The sequence below is a fragment of the Cyprinodon variegatus genome, unplaced genomic scaffold (assembly GCF_000732505.1).
Source record: "Cyprinodon variegatus isolate N-32 unplaced genomic scaffold, C_variegatus-1.0 Scaffold91, whole genome shotgun sequence".
NCBI lineage: Eukaryota > Metazoa > Chordata > Actinopteri > Cyprinodontiformes > Cyprinodontidae > Cyprinodon > Cyprinodon variegatus.
Genome location: NW_015150544.1, coordinates 658,287 through 670,039, shown reverse-complemented (window position 1 = coordinate 670,039; position 11,753 = coordinate 658,287). Strand labels below are relative to the sequence as shown.

The following is an 11,753-nucleotide window of genomic DNA, read 5'->3' as shown; positions in this document are numbered from 1 at the left end:
AGGGTTCAATAATAACACACAGCCATTAACAGTTATGTACTAAAAAGTATTACCGGTCTGATTTAATATTCTTGCTTGCTATAGAATTAACTATAAATATATATTATGAAGGAAGTTTTACTAATGTTTTTTGAGTATTTAATTTTCAGCAAACCCAGCACAGTAACAGTACTGCGTGTGACCGCGGGGAGGCGTTACAGCGTTACCAGTTTGAACCAGAACTCGCTTTGCTGGACTGACCGAGAAAAAAAAAAAAAAAAACGTCGGCTACGTGATAGCAACGAAGCGATTAATATCGGCTTAGCTACGACATCATAGAGAAACACAAACGCCACCACGGATTTTTTATGGGACAAACGCACAGGCCTCGCTGCGAAAACGGTTAATAACTGAATTGATTATTTATATTCTCTACATTTTAACAAAGTTAAACCACCGTTAGCTCAGCCGCTAGCTCAACCGCTAGCATTACTTGCTGTGCAGCTAAGATGGCGGTGAAATTATTTACATTAGCTAATAGCTAGTGGTTAGCATAGGAAATATGCGCTGGTTATTCTCTCGATGGTCCTAATGTTTTGTGTTATTTATTTAAGTTATGGTGCTGGTTGAAAATATTAGTATTATTTGACATTTTATGAAAGCAAACGATAGTTTAATGTCCGGTTTTGATATTGTAAATTCAGCTGGTGGCTAACGTTATTTCATGAGCTTGGAATCAGAATAGGAAGCTTTCACATATCCCCAGTCTTAGTCGGATACATGTTCCTTCTGTACAATTATCTAATGTAATAAAATGTATACTCTAAGAACTCTTCAATAAGTGTTTAAAAACACGGACACCTTTGCCCGTGTCCACATATTTGCGGGAGTCTAGCTCCAACATGCCCCTCCTGCCGTAGCTATTTTTGCCTCAAGGCTCTGGTTCAACTTTCTACAGGTTGCAGTTAGATCCAGTTTTATGAGTTTTCTTTTAGCTATACCTTAGCTATCCTTTTTAATATACGTACTACACGCTCAGCTTGTAGAATAACATTTCTCTAAAATGAACATCCCCATCTAGCATAGATAGAAATTACAGTTTCCATTTGGTTAGTGATTTATTATTTTTTTTTTTTATGTAGTAGGATGCCTATTAACTTCTTGAGGCTCATACTGAAAGTTCTGAAATAAGTGATCAGTCATCGAAAGTTTCAAAATTTTAGCAAAGTGTGGTATTTCATTATTTTTATCATTATTGCACATTGTGATAATTAAATCAGCCTTTATCCAAATCAAAATCCTTTCTCCTTTTTCCCCTCAATGTCTTTAACTTTTCTAGAGCTTTACATCATTTTTTGGAATAAAGCACTTTGAAAGTTGTTCTAAACGGCCAATCATATCATTGGCAGGGAGAGTTTTATTGCATTGCATTTGAAATATTTCTCTATGCTAATTATGGGAATCTAATATTTTCTTTGCGATTTTAATATTGTTTTGATATTGCAGTGACAGTTTGCAGCTGAACATGTCATGCACATTCACTGTCACCATAAATAGGTGATAAGGGTGGAAAGGAGTAGCTCACTATTATTTTAGGGAAACGAATTAAAGCATTTTAAAGGAATACATAGTTATTGACTAAACAGATGACTGTTAAGAATTTTGATTATATTTCACATTTCAAACCAACTTTCATAGTTTTCCAAAAGGTGGGATAATGTTGCCCTGGACAAATGCAAATCATATCTTTTTTTAGTACATAATGTCCTGTTTTATACATCACCTCCTATTTTATGAAATTTCAAGTATGAAAAGACCAAAAATGCAAAAGTATGAGTTGTAAAAAGTTGGAAATTTCTCACTTTTGATTCTGTGTTATTTGAGTCTGGTCAGAGGTCAGGTTAGATGCTCAGGATTTAATCTATTATACAACACGTTAATGAGTATATTAAATGGAAACATTTGTTTGATACAGTTAATTATTTTGTTGGACTTTTTTACAATTTTATTTCCCTTTCTATCCACTCACTAGATGCCTCACAATAGAAGATACGGCTCTTCAGATAGAGATAGCCGCACAAGCTATCAAGACAGATACAGAGACCGAGGACGAAGATACCGCCACAGAAGATCACCGACGCACTCCTCCAGTACTGAAAGAGAGCGTGACAGAAGGGGACGGGGGCACCGACAAGAAGCAAGTTATCTACGCTCAAGGAGGTATGCAGTGCATAGTGGGAAATCTGTTCATAAGTGTTGCATATTCAGACATATATGATCGTGAATATACACCTCAAATTGTTTCCAACCAGGGAGTATCATTTCCTTCTGATAAAACTCGAGAAACATTTGTCATATATATATCAAAAGATATTGATATTGGTGTTTCTTTGTGTAGCCGCAGCTATGACAATCGCTCAACAGAACACCGGCCGTTTGACAGAAGATACTATGAGGGATACAGACGACTGGATCAAAGCCGTGAACGAGACAGGGACAGGGAGCCGCACGGAGCAGCGGAAAGCTATTACCCTCGAGATTTCTCCCCAAACATGTACGACTACCGACACGGCCGCGAGAGAGAGCGTGAAAGGGATGACTCATACCGGCGAAAAGGCAGCAGGCGTAAGCACAAACGAAGGCGGCGTAGAACCAGGTCCTATAGCGCTTCCTCCTCGGTGAGTACAACTACGTCCGAGATTGTTCTTTAACCCCTCATCCTTTCCTCTCGTCTCTTTCTTCTTTTAGCTGTCTCTTTCTGTCTTTCTTTAACCATTTTTCCTTTTCAGCACATGGACTTGGTAAGTATTACGTTCCTTATGATTTGTTTTGATCTGTCAGCATTTCGCTCCTTTTGTTTACTTCTTTTTTTTGCTAAAACAGTTTACCCTATTTGTTTTTCTTGTTTGTTTTTTTTGGAAGAGCATTTTCATTTTTCTTTTTTTTTTTAAAACCCTCAAGGAAAGTAGCTGTTCTATTTCCCCTCCTTCACATGCATACTCTTGGAAATTCCCCAGATTTAAATCCCTTACTACTTCCATGGTTTATTTTTCTTTTAAAAAACTTCATTAAGCCTTTTTTTTTGTCTTTTTTTGGATTCTAATTGCTTCCTGGAAATACCAGAATAACATTTTTTTTACCTTTTTTTTTTTTATATAGTTTACTGTAGTTAACTTAAAAAATGAAAATGTTCTGCCAATTTATTTAGATTTTTATAGCTAAAGACATTTTATTACTCATTTGACTATAATTTTTTCAATATTTTTTTGCTTTGTGTGTTAAATCACAGCTGATAGGAATGATAGTTTGAGTTACTGTCAGAATTTGGTTTTGTAAAATTATGGTTCATTCAAATTTCTTCTGTATTTTCATCTTGTTTAGTATGAAATTTCCCAAAATGTTAATGCATTGGTCTTTATCACTGTCATATATTGGTGTTTTGAGTTGATGAATGGATTTGAAGGTTGCTTCCTTGTTTGTAAGCAGCTCTGGTTTAAAATTAGAGGGGGGAGGAGGAGCAGAGGACAACATGTGATCTTTGACTTGTTCCCTTGCACTATATCCCTATCGTTTTATATTATTCCTACACGTGGTGTCATACGTGAATCGCCCAATGACCACGAAACCCACCTACAACCACAACTACATCATCTACCACCCTCCTTCTCCTTCCTCATCCACCTGTGCCGCCTGATGCCACGGCTGCCTCTGAAATCCCCCATCGGTCGTGCTACGACCCGTTGATGGCGGCTCGGGTGTGAAAACAGCGGAGCGCCAGTCGGACACGGGCTCTGAGTGTGAGAGACGACGAGGAAGGGCACCTGATCTGTCGGAATGGGGACGTCCTGCAAGAGAGATGTACTCACTGCCACTACTCTATCGTAACCCTTCTGCATATGAGTATTATCATAGAGCATTTACATGACATGGAAGTGCCTGATGATGATGCCTTGCTAGAATGCTCTTTGCTCTAGCTGAAGTAGCAGGGTGGATTGCAAATTGTTGATGAGTTTTTAGGGGGATTATACAAGATTTTAAACTGTGGAGCATTTTTTTGTGTTTCACAGGTTGATTTCCCTAAATATAGAATCCAATTAGTAGCTGTTGGTTTCTGTTCTGCTGTAGCTTTTAACTTGGTTACAGGGTGTACATCTGTAACTTCAGCCAGCTTTTTCTCACTGCCAAGGTTTCAGTTATTTTTCATATTAGAAAAACTAAACGCACCTCACCCATTTAGCCTTTTTGGACAGAATTATCTTTAAAATTAATACGCTTTTGTAGCAGTAATGTTTTAGAAATGCTTTCAGCTGACTTTAGTATTTAAAACTTAATTTACATTTTTGGAAAAAAATGAACCTTTTTTTTGCTTGTTGCTGAAGATAAAATGTTTTCTGTTAACTTTAAGTAGCTGCAAATAGTTTTTTTCAGTACCTGTTGCGTATTTTTACTAAAATAAACAAGCAGCTTTTTAAGAAGGGGATGGGCGTTAGCACAGATTCGCCTGTCTGCATTTTAAAATGTTTTTCTCCCAGTGTCCACATCTTTAACACTGCCGCTCTCTCTTTTTCCACTTCCCTGTGTCTTCTCCTTTTCTGTCTGTATTGTGTTGCAGATGAGGTTGTCAGCACTTTGGGGGAAGGTACTTTTGGGAGGGTGATGCGATGCATCGACCATCGAAGGTGAGTTTTTAGAAGGAACAGCAGCTCTTAGCCTATTTGGGGTTTAGTTTACAGTTAACCCAGCTGGGCATCATTTCTAACTCTCCTTTCTTTGATTTGTTATTTATGGAAAAAAAAAAATACTGTTTTGATGCTTGTTTTGAGTACAATTAAGGATCTCTTATTATTCAGTCTCAATATTTGTACTCTGATTAATTAAGTGAATTATACCCATTAAATTTTTTTTCACATTTTAATGTTGCGACCAGTGTATGATTGGATTCACTGACATAATTATAAACTACGATAAAAAATTAGGAATTTTCTTTATATGTCATTTTATATCCAACCTGAATAGTATGGCATGCATTTTTGTTCAGCCCCTTTAGTTTGAACTCCCTATGCCATAGTAATGGATGTCCTAAAGGATCTATGGATAGTAATACTCCTAAGGATACTCATTGGTTTGGTATTTATTTGATACTTTTAGAGGTAACATCTTCTTTTTTATCAGCCAAAAGGTTATAAAGAGTCATACTGAATAGGGTTATTTGTTAAACATTTTTTAAAAAGCACATATAACATGATATATAAACAGAACATTAAAAACACAATTTTAAAGAACTTTATAAAGACAATTAAAGGCTAGAACACTATCATGAATAAAGTTCGATATCATTGAAGAAGAGAGGAATATCAAAATTGTCAAGACAGAAAGGGATTAATAACACCCTAAATATGCTTTCAAACAAAAAATGAACTGTATGAAATCATTTCAATTATTCATTAATATTTACCTGAACCCAAATTAAAGTACTTTTCATTGCGGTTGCATGAAATATTGCTTTTACTTTGGTCAAGTTTTTTTTTCTTTCTCTAATTTCCATTTGTTAAAAAGATAAATCTTATTCTTTTTACACCTGTTCAATTAAGCTCTATTAAAACGATTTACTGTAAAAAAAAAATAAATAAATAAAACATTGAAAAACGCTTGAAGCCTAAGAATAATTTGATAAGGTATATTATCAACTAATGTGATTTACTGTCTTCTTTTCTACAGGGGAGGAGCCCATATTGCTTTAAAAATTATCAAGAATGTAGAGAAATACAAGGAAGCAGCTCGACTAGAGATAAATGTTCTAGAAAAGATCAATGAAAAAGATCCTGATAACAGATAGTAAGTTTTGGTACCTACCTTAGTGATGTCTGTTTCTCCCATTTTTAACACTGTTTTATTTGGCTTTGGTGTGTGTTGGATTAACTAGCCCATATTTCCCTTGCTTTGTTTTGTCTTCCAGCTTGTGTGTACAGATGTATGACTGGTTCGACTACCACGGTCATATGTGCATCTCTTTTGAGCTGCTAGCTCTGAGTACTTTTGACTTTCTGAAGGAAAACAACTATCTACCCTATTCAATTGGTCAAGTCAGGCACATGGCCTACCAGCTCTGCCTTGCTGTGAAATGTAAGTGTTCTAACTTTTGTTTGAGAAAGATCGGCACTTAATTATGATTAAACCAGTGGCTTTATCATGCATCTTATTTTATTGTTACGGTAAATGATTATTAAAACGTTCACAAATGTCGGTGTCCTTATTGTGTTATCAACAAGAACTATACATTTTAACAAATTAAATGGCACTGGGTTATATGTTCGAGTTTTTAATTATCTGATTTTGTATCAGATAACAGGACCAATTTTTTTTAACATTTATGTTTTGCTATCATATTTTATTCTTTGTTTTTATTTTATTTAAGCATTCTTTTTACCATATGTTTTTACTTTTACTTAAAGTTACTTAATTAAAGTGTACAAATCGAATTACTCATGAGAAAAGTGTTTGTATTACAAGCTTAAATGTCACGATTCCTTTATATTTTTGTGACTAAATCGGCTTTCTTTTTTCTCTTTTCTCTAGTTCTTCATGACAATAAGCTCACCCATACAGATCTGAAGCCAGAAAACATCCTGTTTGTCAACTCCGATTTTACAATGACCTATAATGTAGAGAAGGTAAGTGAGCACCAACTCGATAGAGCACTCTAAGATCTCTCAGTCCTGCTAATACTATATCTTTCACTAATTTATAGTTCCATATATATATATATATATATATATATATATATATATATATATATATATATATATATAGGTCCATATTCTGGGACTTTCTGTTTTGTGTTCTGTAATTTAAAAAGTAATAAGATTATGTCTCGAAGTTGGCTTTTTGTATATAGAACTGCAATAAAAAGTAAAACTACACAAGTTTTTGTTGGATTCATTTAAGGATATACTTTCCAGGCCTTTGCATTATTCAGTGATCTTGTTTATTTATTAAATGTTTATTTTTTCTGTGTTGCAGAAGCGAGAAGAGCGAACTGTGAAAAGCACAGCAGTACGAGTGGTGGACTTTGGCAGTGCAACTTTTGATCACGAGCACCACAGCACCATTGTATCAACAAGGCATTACCGTGCTCCTGAAGTTATATTAGGTGAGTCCATTTAAGATGTGATCAATATATCTATTAGTGATGGAATTAGATTAAAAAGCTAAGCATCTGTAATGATTTAATTGTATTAATCACATTTTAATTGAAAAGTGTTCCTTTTGCTCCTATTTTGTAGAATAAATAAATAGGAGCCCGAGAAAACATATATTTATTTATTTTTTATCAATTATTTAGGTTATTCAACCTTCAGATTGGTTGAAAGGCAAAATTTACCTTTTTCTGAAACTCCTAATATTTAATGCAACTTCCTTGAAAGACATAATTTGACCAGTATAAGCATTCATTATAGCACATCTCCTTTTATTAAATACGGTAAAAAAAAAAAATTATACAGCAACAAGACACACAATGCTGCCATTAAGAGTTTTATTTCTCAAACAGACAACAGAACTATAACAGTTGATTTCTGCATAAAGCATTGTATTTCAGAGCTTAAAATGAGTATCATTTGATATATACTTGAAAAATGGTGGGACAGTATGGCTCATGTTCTATTTTATTTTGTTTAATTTTTTTTTTATTTATTAAATGCGTTCTGTGTAATTTTTTTTGTCTACTTTTAGAACTTGGTTGGAGTCATCCCTGTGACGTCTGGAGTATTGGCTGCATCCTGTTTGAGTACTACTTGGGTTTCACCTTGTTTCAGGTAAACAAAACGGCTCTTCGGCCAGAGTTTAATCAAATTTTTAAACTAAGTATTCATTTGAATGTGTATGATATATTTCAATGGCTTGGATGTTGTATGGACAGCTGGGGAAAAGAACTATCTAAAAAAATGTATTTAATTTTTAAAATATTCATTCTTCTTTCTTTTAGACTCATGACAACAGAGAGCATTTGGCCATGATGGAAAGAATCCTGGGTCCAGTTCCCTCTAGGATGATTCGTAAGACCAGGTAAGAAAATGGAAAGTCAGTTTGAGACACTGATATTTTCAAATGTTGAATGTTGCTCTTCTATCTAATCATTAGGAAGCAGAAGTATTTCTATCGTGGACGTCTAGATTGGGATGAGGCCTCGTCAGCTGGAAAGTATGTCAGAGAAAACTGCAAACCATTAAGGGTAAGTCTGCCTAGTTAGAAGAAATAGGTACAGTAACGGTTCTCAAGAAACAGGGCTGGTTTTGTTGAATTGTACTGCTTTTACTTACTGCTTTTTGTTTTGTTTTAATCAGCGGTATCTGCTGTCGGAAGCAGAGGAGCACCACCAGTTATTTGACCTCATTGAAAGCATGCTGGAGTATGAGCCCTCCAAGAGGTTGACGCTGTCAGATTCTCTCAAACACCCATTCTTTGAGAACAGTGGCACCAGCGACGCATCAGGCAGCAAGAACTGGGAGGGGAACCGGGACATCAGCCGGTGACCCCTGCACTTCAGAGACTGATCCAGAGGGGAGGTCCAGTTCCTCTCTATTTGGAGCAGCTGAACTCCTAAACCTGGACTGGAGGTTTATTTTGTTTTTTTGTTGGAAGTTCTAAAGCATGGACCCCTGAACTTCCTGCATCTCCAGCTCAACCCCTCTTGTTCATCTCTGCCGGCACAAATGGCATGTCTTTTTCTTCTGTGTTTTTTTTTTTTAAGCAGAGAGATCAGACTTAGAAATAAGACTGGAAGAGAGTTTAATCATTTCCAGTGATTACAGATTTTAATCCAAAGTAGCCCTCTATGCAGCTTCTGTCTTCCTAACGACTTGGGAACACCTTCCTCACTACCATCAGAAGAAAAACGATGGAAATGAACCTTTTCCACACGCAGTCAATAAAATAGGAATCAGTTTGAAAGCAGAGATCTCTCCCAGACCTCAAGTCCAGGAAAAGGGTCAAGAGGAGATAGAGCTGTATATCCAGTAAAAGTTTTGCCCCATAAACTTTGTTCTCTAAGAAGAGCAAATACCTTAAACTTCATCTACAATTCAGTCCACAGCATAGGCATGTATGTCCTGTTTTTGTTAATATTGTTAATGAGCCATTGCTTTTGCTTACTTTAGTGTTTTATATCTAAAAGAGTTGTCCCCTCCATACAGTGAGACAATGATGTTGGACACTCCCCTTCCATTAGCCTCTCTGGCCTGATATATATGACGCCCGTTTGTTTTGTTTTTCATTGTTTTCTAAGTGTGAGTGTGTTTCTGTGTGTGTGCATGGGCACACGGCTGTGAATGGGATGGGTGATGCGTTCTCTCTCTGCTCTGTAGTTTAGTTGCGCATTATTAATGGGATCATTCTCATTTTAAACAAAACTGCCTTTTCCACGTTTCACAGAAGAAGTTATGTTACAGTTAAGCACAGAAATCCTGTTGATGGTATTTATTTTCCAGTTCCTGTAGGTCGTAGTCCACATTATCCTCCTGAATGTGACTTTTTTTTTTTTTTTTTTGTATGAAATGAAAGCGTATAATGCTGTATATATGTATTATTGTGTAGAATTAAAGTCTTCTTTGCCAAAGGTTACTAACGAGTTCAGCCGTGTGATAGCAGACATGGGGGTGTTCAATCCTTACTGTGTTAAAGTCCATCTGTTCCTGCATTCACAGCTGGCTGATCTTAAATGTGGTGGGAAAACAATCTCATTTTAATGACTTCTAATTCTCTTAAAAAAACAATAAATAGTTATTTTGAACTTAACATTTGATTCAATAACACTCATAATAAATATGTTTAAGCTAGTAGATATTTTGGCAAACGAGAGGCTTATTTAAGTGGTGGTGTCTATTTAATTATTTCAGAAAATAATTTTGACTTTATTCCTTCCCCTAAATAAACTCAGCAGCCTTGTCATGATCCAGGGACTAAGAAACGCGGACGATCTGCACCGAGAGAAGTGGAGGACGCGGCGCACCATGTCCATCTGTTGGTAATCTTTATGTTGCTCGATTAAGCTCACATTCTCATGATTCATGTCTCAATATTTAAGCAATGTGTGTCTCATCTTTAGGGACCTTTATAATAAAATTGATGTTATATCTACTATGAAATCGCCTTTGCATTAAAGATACACTGCATTTTAAAGTATTCATGCCCTTAAAAGTTGTAGAACCATCTAGGATCCCACCTTCCAGTCTTAGGTGGTATGCATACCAGCTTTAAACATTTATACAGTTTTTGCTAAATATTTCAGGATCAATCAGATAGGGAAGAGGATCTGAGGATGTTGAGTCTTTATCCAGATTCCTGTTTGGATTTAGGTCTATGCTTTGTGTTTTAACAGATGACCATCCTTTGATCCAAACCATTTATAGTAACTGGCTCAAGCTAAGCGTCATCATCTGCTGAAGGTCTCAACAGTGTTTTGGCCTATTTGGCTCCATCCACCTATAACTCGACTAATACTATCATTGCTAAAACTATTTACCACACTGTCATAATATATAACATCCATTGTAATCTTACTTCAGATAGTGTGTGGGGTGTTTGGTAAAAGCATGTTTTTTCAGTCATCTGAGCAGAGCGCCATCTGCAGACATTTTTATTTAGCTTATATTAGTGGAGCGGGGTCTAAGCACAAAAACATGTCAACTTATGCTCTTCTTGTTTCTATCATAGGGAAATGTGTGGTTTACTGCATAAATGTTATAAAAATATAAAGTCAAATGATCACAGGTTGTTATACTTTTGCAGAAATCTTATTAGATTAAAATCTACAGATACAAAACATTTGTTCCTTTTTTTTTTGCAGTTTGAAAGATACATGTATTTAGTTAGATTTCTCTCCATAAGAATAGTAAGGCCTTTGCGGAGGATTATTTTTTGAAGTGAGGATCAAGTAATTTCTTCCTGCACCTATGATTCAACAGAGTTCCTTCAGTCAACGAACTAGTGAATGAAATGAGTCATTCAACGTTGCTATGTGGGCGCCTAATGCTTCACGTCAATGAAAAGACACATCCGGAGAAAAAGACGTCATCCAAAGGTTGCCTTCCATCCTTGAGTTTCTCAAAGCTCCGACTGGCCTCAAATGACAGTTTCATCAATTGTTCTATGACGTTTTCACAACCAAACTATGATTTATTGAATAAAATGCAATGTTGTTTTGAAAAGCCCTTTTAATACTTCATATTGATTTACGGTGTTTTTTTTTCTTACCAGCCAACTGTAAACAGACAGGTCTTTTTCCGGCCCAGATTTGTCTTCGACTCTTGTTAATGAGATAAACGTCTTATGCATTTGCAGGTAATCCTATTTCAAGACCAGCAAAGTCACCAGTTGAACCGTCACTAAGTCCAGACAGAGGAGGAGTGTAGACAAAAAGAGCAGACAGCGATTCGTCAGCTGGACATGGTGCATCTACAGATATAACCAGCATCGGAACTGAACAGGTCAAAACTTATCACAGGTCAGTAAAGCTTCTTATATAAATAACCGAATAATAATAATAGATTGTATTGAAATACTTTCTCGATGTTTTACAATTTGTATCTCCACCCCCTCCAGGCTGACTTTGCCTTAAAGCCAGACAGAGAACTCCTGTGAAAATCTACACACCCTCTAACGTCCAACACACACACTCTAGAAATGGATTCCCTCATGTCGCTTGGTGCTCCTCTGAAGCAGTTTACCAGCTATGTGTCTGGCACAAAAAACACCAAAAAGAGAGGGGGCAAGGGGAG

At 36.1% G+C, this 11,753-nt stretch overlaps 1 protein-coding gene across 2 annotated transcripts; it reads left to right on the top strand.

The window, feature by feature from the left end:
* The first annotated feature begins 245 nt into the window (after nucleotides 1-245).
* On the top strand, nucleotides 246-9,597 carry clk2 (CDC like kinase 2). 2 transcript variants are annotated; one of them, XM_015373729.1, is made up of 13 exons: nucleotides 246-381; nucleotides 2,012-2,199; nucleotides 2,378-2,657; nucleotides 3,747-3,837; nucleotides 4,592-4,658; nucleotides 5,698-5,814; nucleotides 5,936-6,102; nucleotides 6,556-6,650; nucleotides 7,000-7,129; nucleotides 7,711-7,793; nucleotides 7,964-8,043; nucleotides 8,119-8,209; nucleotides 8,322-9,597. In XM_015373729.1, the coding sequence occupies exons 2-13, from the start codon at nucleotides 2,012-2,014 to the stop codon at nucleotides 8,508-8,510; spliced, it is 1,578 nt and encodes a 525-aa protein (XP_015229215.1). In that variant the 5' UTR covers nucleotides 246-381; the 3' UTR covers nucleotides 8,511-9,597. The 2 variants fall into 2 exon arrangements, with proteins under 2 accessions (XP_015229215.1, XP_015229216.1); XM_015373730.1 differs by lacking the exons at nucleotides 246-381; nucleotides 2,012-2,199; nucleotides 3,747-3,837 and having other exon boundaries at nucleotides 2,443-2,657.
* Nucleotides 9,598-11,753: the final 2,156 nt, after the last annotated feature.